General features: G+C 36.2%; 2 protein-coding genes across 2 annotated transcripts; one reads left to right on the top strand and one right to left on the bottom strand.

The window, feature by feature from the left end:
- The first annotated feature begins 279 nt into the window (after positions 1 to 279).
- On the top strand, positions 280 to 22,525 carry LOC121408580 (carboxypeptidase B-like). Its single transcript, XM_041600093.1, has 10 exons — positions 280 to 424; positions 2,449 to 2,530; positions 3,927 to 4,178; positions 4,724 to 4,825; positions 5,634 to 5,744; positions 12,892 to 13,005; positions 14,038 to 14,128; positions 20,109 to 20,326; positions 21,142 to 21,226; positions 22,272 to 22,525. The coding sequence occupies exons 1-10, from the start codon at positions 357 to 359 to the stop codon at positions 22,499 to 22,501; spliced, it is 1,353 nt and encodes a 450-aa protein (XP_041456027.1). The 5' UTR covers positions 280 to 356; the 3' UTR covers positions 22,502 to 22,525.
- Positions 7,512 to 10,390, bottom strand: LOC121408579 (slit homolog 1 protein-like). Its single transcript, XM_041600092.1, has one exon. It carries the CDS (start codon positions 10,176 to 10,178, stop codon positions 7,512 to 7,514), a length of 2,667 nt encoding a protein of 888 aa, XP_041456026.1. The 5' UTR covers positions 10,179 to 10,390.
- Positions 22,526 to 23,179: the final 654 nt, after the last annotated feature.

Below are 23,179 nucleotides of genomic sequence, written 5' to 3'. Positions count from 1 at the left end.
CTGGTGTGAACATATATAGATTCCTGGATGGTGTTAAATCAACACCAGAGTTTTTGCAGTGTATAAAACACGCAGGTACAGTATAACTACGACTGCTTTAGAGTAAATAGCTTTTTCTGGAAGGAAAACCATATAGACTGCCACTTGACTAGTAAAGTGATGTTTGTTTATGGTGTGATAACCCTGTTTAATCAACCACAATTTGCAACATATTGTCATTTTCGCACGATTATACCTCACTATAGACTCACCTATAAAGTTGGATTGCTATTTTAATACCAATTTACCGTAGATTTGTAATCATTTTCGGCTTGTCCATCGACCTGGCAGCAGTTTACTGACATACATTGCCCAATATGAAATTTGCAAGGGAGGTTTTTGTACTGGTGTCTTTGGCTTGCTTGGTTTTAGCCAAATATGAAGGGTAAGTTGGGTGTTTATTTTTTAAAAGTAGGGTTGCCTTTCAGACAAGAAATTAAAATAAAGAATAAAGTAATTGTGCCTCATAGAAATAATGATCAGATTGCAAATATGCCTTCATTATTTTAACATCTAAAATGTCTAACTTACATGATCAGAGGAAGGTCGCGCAAAAGAACATCGCATCGGTTTGAATTTTCATAATTTTGAAAGCTTTCGTGTTTGTTTAATCTTATGCGCTTGGATTGTCTTTATTACATTCCTCTATAATTTTTTTGTCGGTTTATGCTCATTTACCCCTTTCCACTTTTCTCTTGCATGGTTGAAATATGCAGACCTATCGGACATGAATGAATATATTTCATGTCTTTTTGAATTGTTTGTGGTTCCAAACAGCTTTAAAATCCAGTCGCGGATCCAGGATTTTCCAAGGGGGGGCACATTTTCCCCCGAAAAAAATTGCAAGCAAAAAAAAAGGAGGCACACATATAACAAGTTTTAATTCTGCTTTTCAAGGGGGGGGCACGGGAAGGCCGTGCCCCCCCCCCCGATCAGCCAGTGAATCCACGTTTTAGAAACACTATATTTAGTTATTCATTTTACTCGTGTGTTTGGCTGGCTGGACATAAGTTGCTTGCTTGCTTATACAAGTATTCATGCTTTCTTAGCAATCAGGTAAAAAATCACCACCACCATTATTAGTAGTAGTATTTTATTAGTCGCCAAAGATTTAATGTTCATATGTATACATCTAAGTTGAATCTTACCCCGATATTTAAACATCCTTCTACTCTGTCCTCTTTCGCCAATTATTCATATTTAGTATTTTCCCCCTTCGTTCTGGCTAGTACGCCTCCATCATATTTTACATATAATCATGACGATTGAATTATCACACCTTTATGTTAATATATATATTCATATTGATACTATTTGGAAGATTTGATAAAAGGAAATATTTGAATTCGACCGCTCTCTTTTTGTTTCCGACTGACTCACTTCTATTCATTTATACATCTGAATTCGATTTGCTCGATTCGGAGATGATTAATATTTCATTTTTACTGTTTTTTGATAATAATAAAAATCTTAATAAACTTTGTTCATTTTTATATGCATTTGCAATTTTTTTATCAGTCCCCCACTATTCTGTTTCAATAAACACAATCAACAAAAGGTTGTTTAACAGATCTAACAAAGCAATGCCAATACAATTATATTGTATGGATATAGAAAGGAAAATATGCCTTAATTAAATGATCTTATTATCAGATCATGTTTTTTTAGAACTTAAAACTACATAATTAAAACTACTGTAATGATTAAAATTTTGAGTTGATTATTATCACTAACAGTCATGTATGTAATATAGAATGTTGAGTCAAGTTTAGTTCAATCCTAAAAAGTAAAAGTTCGTACTGACGATAAATTGGTTCTTATAAAAACAAAGAAGTAAGAAGAATATTGGAAAAGGGTTTGATCAAAGTCTGTAAAATTTAAAAAACGTTATGAAATTTTGATTTGTTTTTATCTTGTGACGTCACAGACGAGCAGCTCCTTCCTTTTGTCGTGTGACATAAATTCTCCATTTCTCAAAAATGAAAAAAAAAATGCGGGGATATGATACCAGATGCATAATTCCATACCCCTTCAATGAGAAAGAAATATCTTTATTCCTAAAGCTGTGTATTCCATTAAGAGATTGATTTTTAGATGGAATTTATATTGCATGAAATTTTAGGAGCGGATCACAAATGAAATTCAAAGCTTTAAAAATGTTCATATCTTATTCAATGGGGATCAAACCTTTACCAATATCCTATTTTTTCTGCTTTTTATATCCAATCTTTAATTTTAGCAGCCGATCACATATGAAATTCAAAACTTTGAAAATATTCAAATATCTTATTCCTTGGGGGATCAAACCTTTACCAACATCCTATTTTTTCTGCTTTTTATATCCAATCTCAGGGTGTAACTTTTACTTCAAAAGACAGAAAATCAGCAAATAATTTTATGTCTTTACAGATACCAAGTTTGGAGGATCACTCCCAAAACAGAGAAACAAATCGAATGGCTCCACTACATTGAAGAAAATATGGGTGAAGAGGTAAGAATATTTTTGTCATAATCATCAATTCAGAATTAAAATACGAAGTAACAGAAGAATCTGACTCATCTAGTTTTATTCATTTATTTTCAAATCAAATAAACATTTATTTTCTTCCATTTTCACAAAATATCATTTTCAGTATAAATTATACAAAGTCATTCATGATAAATATATAAATATATCACATATTTTGTCAACAGAAGAAGCCGCAGTTCCATAAAAGCAAAAGCTTGTGACGGGATACGCCTATCTTACTAATTAAAGAAAAGTTATCAGGCGTAAATCATATCCAAGAACTGAGTTACAATATCAAAATCAAATTGATTTGCTCCAAACTACCAAAATAATTATGACCCATGCGTCTTTGAATTCCGTATACTTTCTTACACGAGGAGAGAATGCTTATCTTTCTATCTTTCTTTTACTTCGTGTGAATTGTATCATCTGTTTGGATATCAACAACCAAAAATGATAGCACTTATTATGACAAGCTATTACAGTGTAATGAAAAGGCTGAGTTAATGCATTTTATCCGATTTTTTTTTAAAGGGGAATCTAGCCTTGGCCATAAAATGCTGTGTTGAGAAGGAGAAAAATAAATTAAACAGAATGGTGAAAGTTTGAAAGAAATTGGACAAGCAATAAGAAAGTTATAGCTGTTTTAAAATTGAGATCACTAATACTATGTAGATTTCAAATTGGCAACTGGGTAAGTAAATTATGACAAGGGGCAAGGACAACTTTCCCATAGGCCATGTACTTTATTATCAGGGATTTGTGGTTTTCTCCTAAGTACCCATTCCCCTGGGGCAGTAATCTAAATATAACCCATGTAGTATACTCTTTTATGTCCTCATGAAAGAAAAAAAATAATTTGAAATAAAAATTTTGGGAAAAATGACATTTTAGCCATAATATGTATTGGAGTAGTGGAAGAGTAGTCCTTGCCTTACATCACTATGACATCCCATATGCGGCCAATTTGAAGTCTCCATGGGTATAGTGATTACCAATATTTACAACTTTTAAAAATTCATATCTTTCTTGTTGTTTGTCCAATATTGTTCAAACTTTCACCTATCAACTTGTCTGATTTTTCTTTTCCTTATAAAAACAAGTTTTTATTTGGGTTGGATTCCCCTTTAATGAAATCAAATACGATTCATGTCATTTGGACAAAATATCGGATCATTTCCATTAAAACTAATCTTCTATAAATAGAGTAAAATTAGTGTAAAAATATGAAACATTTGCTACAGTGTGCAGATCAGTATTCTAAATTTGGTAATATATATTTTTTAAATCCGCAATTTGAAGGACATAATAACATTTAGGGTCTATCATGTCGAATTTTTATTTAGCTTTAAATAATCATTGTGTCATCATTTTGCAGTTTGATTTTTGGACCGGCGTTTCAAAAATTCCCGGTAACCCTGTCGACATAATGGTACAACCCAACCGCCAGACCAATTTACGCATGCTCCTGAAGCAAGAAAAGTTGGACCTTGATATTATGATTAATGACGTCAATACATTGGTAACCAATCAAATGGATGAGATCCTTGAAAGGCGCCGAGCAAATCGACAGTCTGTCGGGACACGTTTAGACAACTTCGATTATAATGCGTATCACACGTATGAAGAGGTAAATAACAATATTTGAAACAATCAGAAGCGCAATTGCTTACAAATTATTTCAGTGCTTACATAAAATATTGGAAAATTATCGATTAGCATTGCTGAAAATTTATATTTGATAAAAAGAATTAAGTGAATTCATCTGGATATGTTTTCTGCCCTTTTACATTTATTTCTAGTATGCAGATAAGAAATAAAACCATCAAATTAGATCATCGGTCAGTCCATTTTTTGTTGTGTTTCGTCCTTCATCTTTGAGGACCATTTGCGAATTTCGTTTACAGAGGATCTAACTTTCCCTCACAGAAGAAGCCATCATCAAAATATGCCCTTGTAAATTGCAATTAAACATTTATTATATTTATCCCTCCATTTACCTATCTCTATTTACCTGTAATTCGCTTTATTTTTTTCAATAATAATTGATTCACTGATAATTCGGTTTAAAAAAAATCATTCATTGACTAGTTCATTACTAAGTACAATATGTTCCTTTGCATTTCATGCGAATAACACAACAACGTAATCATTGGTAATATTGTTGTATAACAGATCCAACAATGGGTAGCCGACATGGCCAGTGAAAATAGTGACATCATCGAACCATTCCTGCTCGGATATTCGTGTGAAGGCAGGGAAATTAACGGGTTCAGGGTAATTATTGTTCATTTGTATGCACTCTGCGACATAATAATAACAACAATAATTTATTTACCCAGGGCAGCCCTTTCAGCTCGGAAACTGCCCTACCAGCGGGCCCTGCATAACACCAAACGTTATTATTAGGCCTATACTCTAAAGGCTGGGCGCCTACGAAGGCAGAAGGTCGGATTTTATAAGCCTTTGATATTATGACTCGACAAGGGATCGAACCCGCGACCACCTATTCATGAGGCGGGCGCCACCATGCCTGAGCATGAAAATATAATTTCATTCTTTGCTAAATATGGGCTTTAATAGGATAATAATATGGATGAATGTAGCAATAAGAAGGACAAACATAAATAAAAGAATTAGCCATATCTGTGTCCACTGACTTGGGCAAAACACGAAAATTCAGGATATGTCCGACTGTGTATATCGCTGAATGTTTGAAAAAAAAAAACAGCACTCGAATATCCACCATTTTTGTGTTACTATACAAACAACATGGACTTAAGTTGAATTATTAAGGTTTTAGACATAAGGCTATTATCGTATAGCTATGGGAAAGGCAGTTGCCATTTAACGAGCGCAATTTTTTTTTACATTTCCGTTGCCTTTTTAAAATCTTACATTTAGCGCATGGGTTTATTTAACAAATTTGCGACTTAATTACCCCGAAAGTGACAATTTTTCATTAAAAATTCATACAAAAGTGTTGGTAGATGCAACCAAATCAGATTTATAAACAAATGTTATTTAATTTGTTCTCTCCACCCCCCCCCAAAAAAAAAAACCCGCACACACACACACAACTCAGATCCGCGGTACTGGAAGCCAGAATCCCTACCCAAAAGCTGTCTGGTTTGAGGGCGGTATTCACGCAAGAGAATGGATCTCACCAGCAACAGTCATGGGGTTTACACACAAGGTATGGACCATAGGGAGAGGTCGGAAGAGAAGGGAGACGGAGAGTGTGGGGTGTGTGTGTATTTAAGAGAGAGAGCTGGGGACGGCTGCGGGCGTGTGTGTGTGGGGGGGGGGGGGAGTGTGTGTGTGAGAGAGATAAAGAAGGATGTACTTCTATTGGTTCTGGGTGAGGGTGGTTGTGTGCGTGCGTGGGTGTGTGAGTGAGTGAGTAAAAATAGGGTGTATGTGGTTGGGGTGTACGATGAGTGCAAGTGTTTGTTTGTTTGCTGCTTACTGATGTTGATGGGTGAACGTGGTATGATATGTGATGTTGTGGGTGGTGAGTCTTGTAAAGATAATATGGGTGGGTTTCTATTGGTGATGTTACACATATATACGACGAAAGTGGACTGAAACAGGCGTTGGAGGACTGGTGTATCACCTTATTTTTATTCTGGACTGACGCCTCCTCAGACTGAGTCCACCTTTACAAGCTAGTCTTTTGAAGGCGCCTTCGGACCTGCAATTATTGGTATGTGTATCACCTCCAAGGGCAGTGGTGGCGGAACGTATATTCGTGGGGGGGGGGGGGGGCAAAGCCAAAATGGGCATTTTGATGCAAACAGACATTTTCAACATGAGATTATCATCTGCGTGAAGTAGTTGTGTGTTGGTAGTAATTACTGTTAAAATGACATCCTTGTGAGATGTTGCGAGCGCGAATAGCGAACTCAAACGTTTGGACATTTTCATGTAATAAGACATTAAAATTAAACATTCCAATCAGTTTTTATGAAAAAGGTGTGTATGTAACTAAAGAAATGATGCAAGCGGGAAGCGCGAGCTGAAATCTTTAATGTACTGACCTTTAGATTTAGTGACTCCTGAATAGGATACATATCTCACGAATAGAATAACGCGAACGCGCAAAGTGCGAGCCGAAAATTTATGATATTCCAACCTGAAATCTGGACAATCTAAGCATTTTTTTAAAAATCAGGAACAGGATGAGTAGTTTAATTGATGCGAGTGCGAAACCAAAATTGTTTTATTTCAAAAAGGGAATTTCATTTTGGAAAAGGGCATATTTCATTTTGAAAAAAAGGCATTTTTCCATTTTAAAAAAATTGCTTTTTATCTACTGGGATTTTTTTGGGGGGATCCCCAATTCTGTCCAAGGGGAATCACGCCGGCTTGACCACTGAACTAGAAATAGCGAGAAATGGTTATTGCTAACGAACAATAGAAAATGTTGAAGTAAAAAGTAAGAGGACTCGTGTCGCATGAATACGCGTTGTGATTGTGCACATATATCAGGGGTTTAATGATCTCAAGGCGACTTGAGTCCACTTTCGGCGTATATTATGTATCACCACCCAAATTGTAGGCGTGTAGGTGTGTTCAAAGCCGCCTTCGAAGGAGACCTCAAACCCGACGCATGTGTATCAGGGGCGCCTTAGCTGCATCTTCGTGTGGAAATGTGAAGGGCTGTACGTGTCTCTCTCGGGGTCTCTCTGTGTATTTCATGCCTTCATCCGAGGACCTAGCTACCCCAAGGCCAAAGGCTAGACATCCGCGACCATGCAAGGACAGGGCCAAGAACTCATCATTGTCATTGAGGCCAAGGTCGACCTTGAAAAGCACACTCTGAACAATATTACCATTAAAAAAAGAGGCATAGGAGACGCCAATAAACACACATACACGCGAAGAAATACTAGATTGAATCAGTAATAACATGTTTTCACCACTAAGTATCCTAAGATTCTATATATTTATAGCCTAGATGTTACTCATTCGGGATCAGATCATTCATCCTCAAATTGACAGTCAGATTTGCTGACAATTCGTTCCAGAAAACTTCTTGTCCCCTCACGTCTTCAGTCCAGTGAATGTAAGGTCTACCGTCACTGAGATACAATCTCACTAAGAAGGGCATTTCATCATCTGGGATATCCTCTAGAAAAACCACCAACACGAATTCCGTGAGCGTATCACTCACGTGATCCATGGCCGTACGGAACTTGAGTATGAACCAATGTTCTCGCACAGCAGCTCTGCTTAGCACGATGATGGTCTTGTAACTATGGGTCACTACGTAATCAACGGAATCCAAGTAATGCATGCCTAGGACGAGGTCTTCGTCACCAAAGACGTTTCTCTGATACCGAGGAAGGTGTAATTCAAGTGCAGGTCGGAGATGTTCGCGAATCCATTCTTCGTCGCCATCGAAGAAGATGATGTTAATGTCAAACTCGTAGTCATTGTGGTCTCGAGCATCATGCATTTCTTTGTATCCAAGCACAGCCAATTTTAAAAGAAAGATTCTGTACTTCAACTGCCATCTGTTGCGACAAACCAAGAGGGTGATGATAATGGAAGCAAGGACTGCCAAGGAAATACACGAAATCAGGCCAATTTTAATTCCACAAAGCTTATCTGGGTCAAAGTCAAGCAGAGTTTTCTGACGAAGAGACACAAGAGATGCCATCGAACATATGGTTGCGTCCTTGTTTAACAAATGCACGTGTTCATTGAATTTGATCCAATCGATTAGCCACTTTAGATCACAGTTACAATTCATCAAGTTCTTTGATAGATCAAGTGATGTAACAGATGAGAATACCGGCTTAAAAGTGCTTCGGTTGAGACTTGTTAGTCTGTTTTCAGCCAATGAAAGACTTTTCAGTTTTCCGTTATTGTGGAATGTTACATCCTCCAAACTCGTGATACGATTATTATCGAAGTTAATACTTTCTATCAGTTCCAAGAACGAGAGTACATCAGCATGAAGACTCTGGATATGGTTTCCTTTTAAACTCAACTTCTGAAGCGACTCTAATCCTGAAAAGACTAGAGGATGTAGGATTGTGATGAAGCAGTAGTCCAGGCTTAGCTCTTTTAAAGTAGAGAGTGGTAGGAAGATCCCGGGTGGTAGTTCCCCGACTGACAATAATATGTTCCTACTCAAATCCAAATGTCCAAGATTCAATAATCTGTTGAAAAGTGACGTGTTCGTCGTTACATTCCAAAGGTCCGACTGGGCCATCCCAGAATCTCTCATGTTTAAGTTAACAAGGGATTGCAAATGTTCAAAGGATTTCCCTGGCCGCAGTAGTAACAGGGGAGCAACAGAGTTCATGGAAAGTGATTTAAGTGTTGGAGTGTGCAGTTCTAGAACGGTGATACGGCTTTCGGTTAATGTGATTCTTTGGATATTTTTAAGTCCAGAAATATCCGTCAGTTCGAAGACTGAAAGATATTCGTTTGAGCTCATGTCTAGAATGGTTAAATTCCCCAAACCACGAAATGAAAATGCCGATATTTCTGTAATGAGATTATTGGCTAGGTAAAGCTCTGATAGGTATATTGACCAACTCTGATTGTAGGGATTTATTTGACGTATTTGGTTTGCTGGTATATCCATTACCTTCAAATCATCCATGCCCTTGAAGAAATCTGGTTGAATTTCAGGTATAGGAAGATTATTTTCAGAAATCCTCAATTCCACTAGTTTTGTCAAGTTGGAGAAGACTAAAGGATGAAGGTTATTAAGGTTATTTCTACTTAAGTCAAGAACAGCAAGCGAGGAATCGCGCAGTGGAAGGAATAAGCACGTCGGAAACACGCCAACAGATCCCTTTAGAATTGACAGTTTTGTAATGTTTGATTTGGAGATTCCAAGGGTAATGTTTGCTAATACTTCGTTACTTAGAGGGTAACTACCTAGTTCCAAAGAGCTAACATGTAAAGATGCGATAACATCAGGGTCAACACTTTTGATTGGATTTGCCTTTAGATTTAAAGTTACAGAAACACACACGAAAGTGAAATATCTCTCTGTTAGGTGTTGTATTTGATTATTACTCAGGGTGACCAAATCTGCTACTCCACAAGAACTTATGTTTACAAAGGACAGCTGGTTGAATGACATATCTACAAAAGACAGATGGGAACTCCATTTTAGGGTGTCATTTGGAAGTGATTTCAAGTTTGATTCCGCTAATTCTAGAATGGAAAGCTGTGAAGACATCATGAAAACTCCCGTTCCTGGAAGCACAAGCCAAGGGTTGAAAGCTAGATCCAGGTAGACTAACCCCTTGAGAGGGTAAAATACGGCGGGTTCTATGAATCTTAGATTGTTAGAAGAAATGTCCAAGTCACTGATAAGAGGATATATTTCAAACGAGACATTAAAGAGCCTGGTGATATTATTCATTCCTAAATCAAGAATCTCGATGTCTCGAGAAAGATTTTGAGGAACTGTGTCCAGGTCTTTGCTCCTACAAGAAGCTTTTTTCAGTTTTATGTCCTGGTCGCAAACGTGACTTTTTTCGTCCTCCTGAACTGTTGATGATCTCATCGGTAAATGTTTCTCCTGTCCACTGGCATATTGGACGGTCAAATTGACCAGAAGATAAAGAAAGATGGAATACATGATGGAACTGCTTGCCATTCAAAATTTTACGTCTAAAATGGGGGCGGTCACATTCCCACTGGACGCATCGTATTCACAAGTGTTGATGAGAGATAGATAATAAGCACACATAATGAATGTTTAAGATAGAAACGCACCGTCCAGTCCATAACCAGCCTTCGAAAGATGTGTGTGAAAAGGTATTTTTTTTCCTTTTCGATATCACAAACTAAATTGGTGATAGACACAAAGTACTTAATGTTCGCCATAAAAACCAAACTTGGTTGTTCTTTTATCCACGCCATGATGAAGCTCATCGAAACCTTCCATGCGAAAGTGCAATAAACTTATTACCAACTATTTGTCGGTCCTACCTGAAAGCCATGAAAACCAGCTAACCATTTTGTAAGCACGGTTGGTAACCTTTTTAAATGCTCAACGAGTAGCAATAAATCATAATCACATAATCAAACCTGATAGTCTTTTACGACAACTGGTTATGTGTTTTTTATGTTGAGAAATGATATTGTGAAAATGCAAGAAATGAATGTTTATTTGAATGGCTGAAACAATGTTCATGTATGATCTTTGTCCAAATTTCTAATTATTACTTGTAGAATGTAGAAATTATAGATTAAAGACTACCTACCAGCATGAAAGGTTGGTAAATCCAAGTCCATGTTGGCAGGCTTAGGGCCCTGCAGTCAGCAAAATACAAAGGACCAAAAAAAGATGGAGCTACTTGTATATATACAAAGTAAGCAAAAAAGCTTATGAGTTTGAAAATTATACCACAATTTTATTGACAATTTGATCTACACACTAGTTTTTCAAAATAATGAGAAGCAAGACTAGGTAAGGAATATGGGGTGGGGTGAATTTCTAAAGTTGAGGTTAAAGCCACAGTATAGTTGGCAAAAAGTGGTAAAACACTATAAGCTCTACTAGTCGGTAAAGTGCTGTAAAATTACTGCCCAGTCGGCAAAATTCAGATCTGAAAAGAGCAGAATACAAGACCTGAAGACTGGTAACCCGTGTTCAGCCATGTAATCTGCAGTTGGCAAATTCATGATGACAATTTACAAGTTTGCAGTTGGAAAAAACACAAAAACGTCTTAATTAATAGGCCTTTACTTTTTTTCTTTTTACTACATTTTGCCGTAGTTTTTTCAATTTTTAGTCGGAATGTGCTTGGGATGGGATGAATTGGGGTTGGGGTAGTGTGATCCATATCCACTTCTTAATTTACCTACACAGTGTTTGAAATAGTGCATAAATTGAACCTTTTTCAGATCGGAATATAATTTTTTTAGCTCGCGCTTCGCGTTCGCATTATTAATCTTCGTAATGAAAGAAATGTATATAGAATGCCTAGAATCCAGGTCGCATTATTATTGTAAGAAGATACCCAAATACCCATATTTTTCATAATTTCCAAAACATTAATAGATGTATTAATAAATGCCCCATTTTTAGGTCTGTCAACTTTTCGCCGCTCGCGCTTCGTGCTCGCATCAGTTATATACCTATCTCGTTCATGATTACAAAACGTGCCTAGAATTCCCATTTTTTGGTCGGAATGACAATGGAATGACAAAATAAAGCCTAAATGTATATATTTTATCAATTAGAAATCACTTCAAAAAGGCTTTGCTCAACTTAATTACTACAAAACACACAACTACTCCACGCAGATGATAATCTAATAGTGAAAGTACTCGTATGCACCTAAATGCCAAGTTTTAAGTGCCCTTGTTTGGCTTCCCCCTCCCCCTAAAATACCTTCCGCCGCCCCTGCAGGTTTGGCCAAATTCAAACAATGGATCAACCTGAACAACCTCAGAATGGAAGCAGATTAAAATTCAATGTAAAGTTTGTGGAGCAAATATTCATTAATTCTTTGTGTAGAATTCACCATAAAGTATACTAAATATGCCACAATTTCAATTTAATAAAATTCAAAAAATATTTTAACATATGATGGGTACTGCTACCATGGCTACTGCTCATGTTACTAGTATGATTGGTGAAGTGATTTCCTTTCTGATGATATTAATGCCTTAACTTTGGAAAATAAAGAACGTATTTTCATGTTGTTTTCTGCTCATTTTCCTTGCTTCACACTGCGATTTCCCCACTCATAATTGCATGCTTGATTTCACTTTTTTCCCGCCACCCCTGGGGAATCAATTCAGCTGAACTTCATATTCAATCTGAATCCTAATGAATTTTATAGTTTATACGATGGCCAGTATACAATGGACATTGTACAAAACTGAAATCCAATCAAATATTACATAGGGCATAGCAACAGCAAAAAACGGAATGAGACAATATAGGCCTGTTAAATTGTAAGTAGACATACATTAACGTGTAGAAAATATGCAATGAAATCGCACTTCCAACAAAACTCCAAAACAGCTTGACTTACAACCAATCAGATGCACCCCTCTAGCCCCTCACCCCTTTTATCTCGTTCAAAAGCGATATTTTTTCTGCATGTGACACAAGATCTGCATATTAAATGTCAATAGCGTATAGGATTTTTTAAAAGGGGGGTCAAGCTGAATAAAATGTTGACATAAAAAAAGGTCTTCACCACAAATTTTACGTCGTTTCATACCTCTTAAACATTTGACAAGCAAAAAATATTGTATATGTTTTTAATCTCATAATGTCATAAATATGTCGAGAATTATTATGAAAACCTCCCCTTTTTTGTCTTCCATGTTTCTTTTCCTTCCTTTATTAGCTTATAGAAGAATACCGATCCGATGATGATCTTGTTTTGAGGATGTTTGATAACATAGATTGGTATATCGTGCCTTCTCTGAACCCCGATGGGTACCACTATACATGGACAAATGTAAGAATCTTAGCCCAGTCTCTTTTTTTCACAGGCATGACATAATAATAATAAAAAGACCTGTATCATATATATATATATATATATATATATATATATATATATATATATATATATATATATATATATATATATATATATTTAAATGGAAAAGTTACAGAATTTTCAAGGTTAGTGTCATTCTGTGAAATAACAGCTATATTCATTTATTAAGATGGGCTGTACGTAATTAATTTAGCCAATGCCAAACATGCCAAAGGCGAACTTTCTCTTTCATAAGGATGTGAATATGATATATTATTTTTTTTCGTAGATGATTTTAATTTTATCGTTCTACACTCTAAACAAATATTGGGTAAAAATGCTCTGTAATGGTAATCGTGTGTCCAACCAATATCAGGCATTTTTATTTATCCAGAGTGATGAAAATTTTGCCCATTTTAATGTAATTGCTGCTTAATTTTTTAACCTTACTGGACGATATGCTTCCCGCATCGGGTAAAATACTGCCTTGAATTTGTTGGACACTTAATTACCCTCATGCTTGTTAAAATTTTACCAAAATATTTTTTTTTTTTTTAAAGGATGTTTTATTATATTCTCTCAAATCAACATACATACTTTGTACAAACTATTTGAAACATAATTATAAATTATACAATAAATCCATTACAATATAATTATACAACTTATACATCAAACTTAAAAAATACTAGAAATTAATATACTAATGCGTTTCAGCAATTACAAAATGAACTATTAACAAAATATGACATGATCAGAGAGAAAAAAGGATAAAAGAAAAAAGGATTATGATTTTTTTTTTTTTGTTGTTTATTGTTTACAGTGTACGATTGCAAGAGGTTGCACCAATGATTATCTCAGGAGGGAGTTAAACCATGTTCTCGTTCTTGAAAAAAAAAACAATAATATTTTCCATGCTTTTTTGGTAAACATCATGCCTTTTATCAAATAAGGCATACTGATTTATATTGACAAATTTCTGTTTTGTTGCTGTTGTTGTTTTTGTAGGATCGATTGTGGCGGAAGACCCGTTCTAAATATGTGGGTGAGGCGTGTACCGGAACCGATCCGAACAGGAATTGGCCTTTCCAGTGGGGAGGTAGGCCTATCTATGCCCCGATATGACTCCTCTATGCCATGCAATTGGGATATCGGAATCCATAAGAATATTAGAGATTTAAGCTTGGATCTAGAGTAGTAGGTCCATGATTTAAAGGTCAAGTCTACCTCAGAGAAATGTTTATTTGAATCAACAGAGAAAAATCAGACAAGCACAATGCTGAAAATTTCATCAAAATCGGATGTAAAATAAGAAAGTTATGACATTTCAAAGTTTCGCTTATTTTTAACAAAATAGTTATATGAACGAGCCAGTAACATCCAAATGAGAGAGTCGATGATGTCACTCACTCACTATTTCTTTTGTTTTTTATTGTTTGAATTATACAATATTTCAATTTTTACAAATTTGACGATTAGGACCTCCTTGCCTGAAGCACAAAATGTTAAAATAATGGAATTCCACATGTTCAGGGAGGAATGAAACTTCATTTTACATGACAATGACGAGAAAATAAAAATATTTCATATTTCATATAATAAAATACAAAAGAAATAGTGAGTGAGTGATGTCATCAGTTCCTAATTTGCATACCGACCGAGATGTGCATATAACTGTTTTGTGAAATGAAGCGAAACTTTAAAATGTCATAACTTTCTTATTTTACATCCGATTTTGATGAAAGTTTCAGTGTTATGCTTGTTGATTTTTTTCTCTTTTTATTCAAATCAAGTTTTTGGTGGGGTGGACTTGTCCTTTAAGCTTGTGAATAATTATGGTGTTTATGGTTGATTTCCGTATCCGTCCCAAAAGGTTGTCTGTATATTTTTAAACAAATTACAAATTTTAAAACCCCCATGGCCAGGAGAATCTTGGCGAAAGTGGACTTTTAGCACTCATTATGATGATTATAAAATCGAAAATGAACATTTGTATTTTCACCATGTCCATGAAATATTACACCACTGACGCTGTCTTACAAGATGAAGGGAGAAAGAGGATGGTACAATTTTACAGAAGTGAAGTGTCATGTCCCACTATACAGTGCGTCCCACAAAAAACGAAACCGAGACTTTTTTGTGATTAAGGTATCAAATAAAAGAGCAGATATTGAACTTTTGGTTACACTTCGTAATTCCGAAGCTTCGTAATTCCGAAGGTTCTTTATTCCGAAGGTTCGTAATTCCGAAACACGTAAATTGCCTATACCTCGATGTTCGTTAATCCGAAAACGAAAAAGGGTTCGTTAATCCGAACATTTGTGGCGTTATTCCGACGATTCGTTATTCCGAAGGTTCGATAATCCGAAAACGAAATAAGGTTCGTTGTTCCGAAGGTTCGTTAATCCGAAAACGAAATAAGGTTCGTTGTTCCGAAGGTTCGTTAATCCGAAAACGAAATAAGGTTCGTTGTTCCGAAGGTTCGTTAATCCGAAAACGAAATAAGGTTCGTTACTCCGAAAACGAAATAAGGTTCGTTTTCCGAAGGTTCGTTAATCCGAAAACGAAATAAGGTTCGTTAATCCGAAAACAAAATAAGGTTCGTTAATCCGAAAACAAAATAAGGTTCGTTAATCCGAAAAATGAAACCCGGGAAAGCAGAGGCAAGGGGGAGGGGGGCGAGGGACACTGTTGCCGTTCAATTGTTATGAGGATGGGAAGGCAAGGGCGGCCGAACGAATTTTCGTTTGGGGGGTAAAGCCAAAAAATGAAACTCATACGTCAAAATTGACACTTTGGTGATATTTTCACCTTAAGATTATCATCTGCTTGAAGTCATTGTGTGTTTGATAGTCATTAACATGATTAAGTAGAAAAAACCCTTTTTTTAGTGATTTCTTATTATGGCAAAACGTATATTTAGGCTTTATTTTTCGGGAGAGAGTATAATGAGCGAGCGGCTTGGTAAAACAAATTCAAAGGTGAAGTTGTAAAACGTTTTTGGGGGTCAATTATTCTTAAAATGGCATTATTGTGAGGTGTTGCGAGCGTGAATCACAAGCTTAAGTTTTAGGGTATTTCAATAGAAAATGAAAATAATTTTTTTTAAAATCAGAGCAGATTTCTGCTGTCATTAAACAAATGTGCATCTAACTAAAAAATAACACGAGCGCAAAACGCGAGCTTATAAGCTCGGTCAGTATATTTATAAACAGAAAAGGAACCTGTTAAAGAAAGCATTTAGTGACCTCTTTATATGATGCATATTTCACCAATCGTATGAGAAAGCGAAGCGCAAGCTGAAAATTTGCAATATTCCAGCCTGAAAACTTAACTTAACTTGTATACTTTAAAAAGAGTATTTTATTTTGAAAAACACGAAAAACGGGACATTTACTCTTGAAAAAGGAACTTTCCCATTTTCGAAAATATTAATTTCCCTGTTTTTTTTATTCAGTTTGGGGTGCAAGTGCCCCCTGCCTCCCTCCCGGCGGATCCAACTTTCGTCAAATAGGGGAGGGGGGCAAATTTTTTTTTCAGCCATATTTTCCTCGATCGGCAGCTTAAAGTTGATTTTTGTTTGTTTCTTTGAAAGGGTAGTCCTAACAGTCAATAATTAGCTTTATACTTATAAAATAAAGTAAATATGTAATAACATGATAAACCCTTTTTAAATAATGCGAGCGCGAGCTATATATTTTTTTTAATATGATGGGCAATATGTTTGTGATCTTCAAAACGAGATGCCTATGTAACTAAATTTAGATAATAACTGCGAGCAAGAAGCGCAAACAGAAATTTTAAATATATAAGCTCTGACCTGATCTAAAGGGGACATTTTAAGAACTTTTTGCAGTTAGCCATGAAGACGATGCGTGTTTCAACCAGTGGCGGCGGAACATATTTTCCTGGGGGGGGGGGGGCAAAGCCAAAAAGGGGCCAATAGGGGCAATTTGGTGCAAACGTATATTTTCACCAAGAGATTATCATCTGTGTAAAGAGGTTGTGTGTTTTGTAGTAATTGAATTGAGCAAAAAAAATTAAGTGATCACTGATTGATAAATTATATATTTACGTTTCATTTCTGCGAGCGTAGCGAGCAAGCGGTTTGGGGGAAAGAAATCAAATCTGAAGATGTAAAATTCGCCTTTTTGGTCAATTACTGTTAAAAGGGCACCCTTGTGAGATGTTGCGAGCGAATCACGTGCTCAAACTTTTGGAAATTTCATGTAGGCCTAGAATGATAATAATGATATAGATATTATTTATCCTGGGAAGCCACTTCAGTTCTGAAAACTGTTCTCCCAGCTATTATTTTTTTTTCACAAGAATGCTTAGAATGTCCAGTTTTCAGGTTGGAAAATCGGAAAATTTTGGCTCACGTTTCTCGCTCGCATCAAGTATTGTTTATTGAGGAACTCATTCTATTCCTGGTTACAAAAAAAGTATAAAATGTCCAGTTTTCAGGTAGAATATCACAAATTGTAAGCTTGCGGTTCGCGCTCTCATTATTTAGTTCGTGAGATATATATTCTATTCATGAGTCACTAAAAGCAGTCCTTAAGAGATTCCTTAGAAGCTTGTTGCATAAAACTTTTTACCTGAGAAAACTCTGGTAAAAACTGAAAACTAAGGTTAGTCTGATTTCCGCCATTGACTTTAGCACAGGGCAAAAACTCCGGTAAAAACAACCTGAGTTTTCTCAGGTAAAAAGTTTTATGCAACGGGCCCCAGGTCAGTATATGAACAAATTACAGCTCGCCCTCGAGTTAATTCTTTAGATAGATACACATTTTTCTTACGATTACAAAAAAATGCTCAGAATGTTTAAGTTCACGTCTTGTTACATGAAATATCTACTAGTTTGAGCTTGCGATTCGCGCTTTCAACATCTCACAAGGATCATTATTAGTATTATTTTTATTACCAGCAGAAGCTGTTATTAAAAATGACATCCCCTCCAATACAAATCCTATTATCTAGAGGTTACTCGCACGCGACCAACACGCTTGATCCCCGCATCTTTAAACCATTTGCTTAGGCAGCAATTGCTCAGATAAATTCGGAATTAGCCTATGCTTGATCAAGGTGCCTATTTTTAATGATATACATGCTTTTGGCCACAACACACGCATGTATCATCGATCGTTATTACTATCATTCATGTAATATTGTAATGACAACACCGTTTTTGTTACCAAAATGAATAATTTTCATTTTCGGAAATACGAACCTTATTTAATTTTCGGATTAACGAACCTTATTTCGTTTTCGGATTAACGAACCTTCGGAATTACGAACCTTATTTCGTTTTCGGATTAACGAACCTTATTTCGTTTTCGGATTGACGAACCTTCGGAATTACGAACCCCATTTTGATTTCGGATGAACGAACCTTCGGAATTACGAACCTCATTTTGTTTTCGGATTAACGAACCTTATTTCGTTTTCGGATTGACGAATCTTCGGAATTACGAACCTTCGGAATTACGAATGTATGCGGAACTTTTTAGGCATGTGATTTTCTTTTTGAAATTCAGATAGCCCCGCCAAATGAGTTTTTGGTATGCGTGAATGAGGAATAACCGAAGTAATATCAGATGAAAGAGGAGATTCTAAGCTTAACATTGGTAGGTCATTTGTCTATATTGTATCTGTGATTAAGTTATGATAGATTAAGTTATGATAAATCATCGCTTAATCTCGGTTTCGTTTTTTCTAGGACGCACTGTATAAAATAACAATGAGGTATACATATTCACATGAAATTATAAATATATACTAGATTGGCCCATTTTTAACTGTTCGAGGGACTACACTATTGAAAGCATTTAAATTTGTTACCTATAGGTCACACACAGTCCAGATTGTCTTATAACATAATAATGGTAAATAGTAACAAATATCCATCTAGTAAACCAAATTAAAGTACATGTAGTCTAAATATAAGTATTATCCTTCCCATGTGGAAAGTTTAATAATAGTAATGATAACAGTAATAATGATTAAAATGATAACAATAATGAAGCAATAATAATAATATAGCATTTGTGAGGCGCCGACTATCTGGTTTCCTATAATGGCGTGCTATATATTACCCTGGTTGTAGCTCCAGCTGCTAAAGGCGCTTGGTGCATTTAAGAAATTAATCCTGCAGGGTACCCATTCACCTCACCTGGGTTGAGTGCAGCACAATGTGGATATTTTTCTTGCTGAAGGAAATAACACCGTGTCTTAGATTCGAACTCACGTCCCTCTCATTGAAAGAAGTGATTTCTAACCATAACAAGTGGAATGCCTCTGAGGGTCTCACCTGTATCACGCAGTTCAATATGGCAGCAGTGCTGACTTTGAAAACTATTATAAAATAATCCTTCACAAAGAACACCATTCATATATAATGATACAATACTACATTCATTTATATTTGACCTTGATCATGTGACCTAAAACTTGTCAGTGATGCTTGATTACCCCTAGGCCTATTTTATACACTATATCTATAAACTTTGAAAGTTATGACAGCAATCTAATAATTACCTCTAAAATGGCCAAAGTTTAATTACCTTAAATGACCTTTCACTTTCGTCATGTGACCTGAAACTCGCATGAGATGTTTAGTGATAATTGATTACTCTTATGTTCAAGTTTTATGAACTAGACCAATATACTTACAGAGTTATGAAAGTAATTCAACAAATACAACTTGGCCAAAGTTCGTTGACCTTACATGACCTTTGACCTTCATCATGTGACCTGAAACTCAGGCAGGATGTTCAGTAATAATTGATTAACCTTGCGACCAAGTTTCATGAACTAGGTCTATATACTTTCTAAGTTATGCTGTCATTTAAAAAAACACCTTCGGTTAAGATATGGTGTTGACGCCGCCGCCGTCGCCGTCGGAAAAGCGGTGCCTATAGTCTCACTCAAAGGTCTCACTCTGCTATGCAGGTGAGATAAAAACGGGTTTAATGTCTTCTCTATTTTATGCAAGCGACTTTCAACAATGAATACAGACAGACGGCCCGTGAGACGGGCATTGTATTTCACGTTTTCATGGTGTTTAACCTCTCTAGGTGTCGGGACCAGCCCGTTTTCATGTTCTGAGATCTACCACGGCCCTTCGGCGCTCTCGGAGATTGAGGTTTTCAACGTGGTTGAGTTCTTGAGGGATAGATGGTACGAGGGTCAGGATTTCTTGATGTTTATTGATTGGCACAGCTATTCACAGGTCATCATAGCGCCCTGGTCTTACCTTGATTCTAATCCAAGAACCGACGACTACCAAGATCAGGTATTTCTGTTATTAAATAAGGTTTCATTTGATTATATTATTATTTATTTATAAATTTATTTATTTAATATATGTATTTATTTATTCATTTATCTATTTACATATTTCTATAAAGAGAGAGAGAGAGAGAGAGGTGGATATTTTGAACTCTGCATGTGTTATGCAGATGATGCATATTTTCATTGTAAAAAAATAATTTATTATGAAATGTAATTTGAGGATTTGTGGAATATAAATATATCGATAAATGAATGAATAAATAAATATTCTAACCAACTAACCAAACTCGTTGACCATTTTCATACGAGATATGTGTGAAGGCAATGAACCGTCTGTTGCTTATTACATAATTTGTTTTGTTATTATATATAGCAAATAGAATACTGAGGAAGGCCAGGTGCTGAAAGCTTGCAACCTAGTATATCTCTGCGTCAGTTTTGACCGTTCAATGCCTTAACGCATACTTTTCTTTACATGGTATATTGTTAATCTTATTTTATTTCTTTATTAATTAGTATGATAATAACAACTATTTGTGTCGAACATTTCAACAAAACATTAAATTTGATAGACTTGAAGGATGTACTAGTACAAAAAGAATAAAAAAGGCGGTGTAGGGAAAAAAGGGAAGATCCTATTGTTTTTATCCTATCATATTCGTGAGGAAAGTCCGGTTGAGCGTTTCGTGAAAGGACTTGTCGGAAGTTTAATCAGAAAAAAAAATCCTGTTTTATCCGACGGTTACTTAGCCAATCACAATCATGGAAAGTTAAACAAAGTTATCAAACTTTCCTTTCTGTGTTTCTTTTTCCTAGATGGATATGGCTAAGGCAATGAGCGATGCCATTCTCGCAACCTCATTGAAAGTGTATGGCATGGGTGCTGGAGCTGAAATCTTGTGTAAGTGTACAAAAATAAGAACTTTGTTTTAATCAAAGTTATGCAGACCCCAGTGTTCGGCCCTTGCCTTAAAGTCAGTGAGATGTGCTTAGTCTCCGCCATCATGGCCATACTCAGAATTTTTGCTGGGGGGGGGGGGCATGCATAACTTCTTGGAAAAAAACCCTCAAAAGCGAGGACGCGAAGCGACTAACCTTGTCATTGGAGCGCTTTTGCATTTTGTAATGTGAAATTGAAGTTTATATTAATCATGTCAATACTTTGGGGGAATTTGTGAAAATTTTCTGTAAAATTAATGTAAGTTTTCAAAATTTCTGGTAGGCAACTAAATTTAATTTATTCTGAACAACACTTTAAGAAATGTGGCCCATGAGAAGGTATTATATCAGTATATTATGAAGTCCTTCTGCAGCGCCCTCAACGAGTTGAAACTTGTATTCACTAAATTTATACCTTGGCTTTAACTTTATTGAAATTTCTTCTAAAGGGATCTGTCCTCCAAAGTGGTCAGTCACATACTCCAGTACAGAAGATAAGCAAGGGAAGCGCCCTCCTCTATCTATAACACAATAAATAATACATGATAAGATTGGGGGGGGGGGTTGCTCGGATAATAATGACGTCACAAACAACTTTAACATTTCATAACTCTCGTATTCTTTGAAAGCCATTTTCATCAAACCTTCACCAGTATTTTTTTCTCGAAATATTCTGTTTTTATTCAAACCAACAGTGGTGTAATGAGCAAAAAAAATGAGGGGGTGGGCTAGATAATATTGATAGAAGGTTGCGAGCGAGCAAAACATTTTACATGTATTTTTATTTCAAAAATCCAATTTAGTAATAGGTCTTAACATAATATTCAGAAAATAATCTTATTTCACCCTTTTCACCTAGCTTTTTTCTCTTTCTCTTTTTGTTCTTGGTGGTTAAAACGCCCAAACTCCCAGCCCCCAATCTGTACGCCGGTGCTTATCACCATGGTAATCTCTCCCTTTAAAATTCAACTCTTATACCATTAGTGTTCTCGATCATTTTTTAACAGACCCAGCAGCGGGATCAAGCAAGGATTTCGGTTACGCTGCTGTGCCTGTGAATCCATGGGACTACACCAGCGGAGGGATGGGGGCCAAGTACTCCTACACGGTTGAGCTTCGTGACACCGGCGAGTACGGGTTCCTCCTACCCGAAGACCAGATACAGGACACCTACGATGAGATACACGCCGCCGTGCGCGCCATCGGCGATCGTCTTCTCACCGAGATCGGCGCTTAAATTGAGATCAACCACGATCAAACAGTCACAGAAGCGAAAATGAGGCCTGGGCCCGGTAACATAAAGCTTAGCGATGAATAACAAATATGTAAGAATACTTCTGATTGGTTCCTAGACAGTATTTTGAACCAAATGCGCGTGAAACATTGATCTAGATTGGCCAGTCCATTTTGCGATTGATCGCTAATCTTGTCTTACAGAGCCCTGGATGACCAAAGCTTCAATGACATCATATCAGTCAATGTGACTGTAGAATAAGAGAGGGAAAACCCTCTCTTTTTCCTTTTTAAATCTTATCAAACACATAAATAATGCTATATTTTGTTTTGTGGAATTGAAAATAGACTTTAAACTTGAAATAGTTGATTTTGATATCATAATTAGGGGTAAAACATTATCGCAACAGTGGCGTAGCTACGGGGGGCATGGGGGGCACGTGCCCACCCTGAGATTTGGTGTGCCCCCCAGGTGCCCCCCCAGAAAAAATTGGCAAAGCAAAAAAAAAAAGAAAAAGGGAGAAAGAAGAAAAGAAAAAAGGAGAAGAAGACAGAAAAAAAAGAAGAGGAAATAAGAGGAGGAAGACTTGCAATTAAAAAAACAAATCATGTTACTATATAAAATTTTTGCTTGCGCTTCGCGCCAGAATTGCCTGTTCGATGAGATTCATATCTTGTTCAA

This window comes from Lytechinus variegatus, chromosome 2 (assembly GCF_018143015.1).
Source record: "Lytechinus variegatus isolate NC3 chromosome 2, Lvar_3.0, whole genome shotgun sequence".
NCBI lineage: Eukaryota > Metazoa > Echinodermata > Echinoidea > Temnopleuroida > Toxopneustidae > Lytechinus > Lytechinus variegatus.
This window is presented reverse-complemented; position numbering and strand designations above follow the sequence as displayed.

Bases quoted from the DNA above. Each gene is read 5' to 3' on its own strand.
- LOC121408580 (XM_041600093.1), top strand. From the start codon at position 357: ATGAAATTTGCAAGGGAGGTTTTTGTACTGGTGTCTTTGGCTTGCTTG. The intron at 4,179-4,723 runs GTAAATAACAAT...GTTGTATAACAG, and splicing joins CGTATCACACGTATGAAGAG to ATCCAACAATGGGTAGCCGA. The intron at 4,826-5,633 runs GTAATTATTGTT...CACACAACTCAG, and splicing joins GGGAAATTAACGGGTTCAGG to ATCCGCGGTACTGGAAGCCA.
- LOC121408579 (XM_041600092.1), bottom strand. From the start codon at position 10,178: ATGGCAAGCAGTTCCATCATGTATTCCATCTTTCTTTATCTTCTGGTC.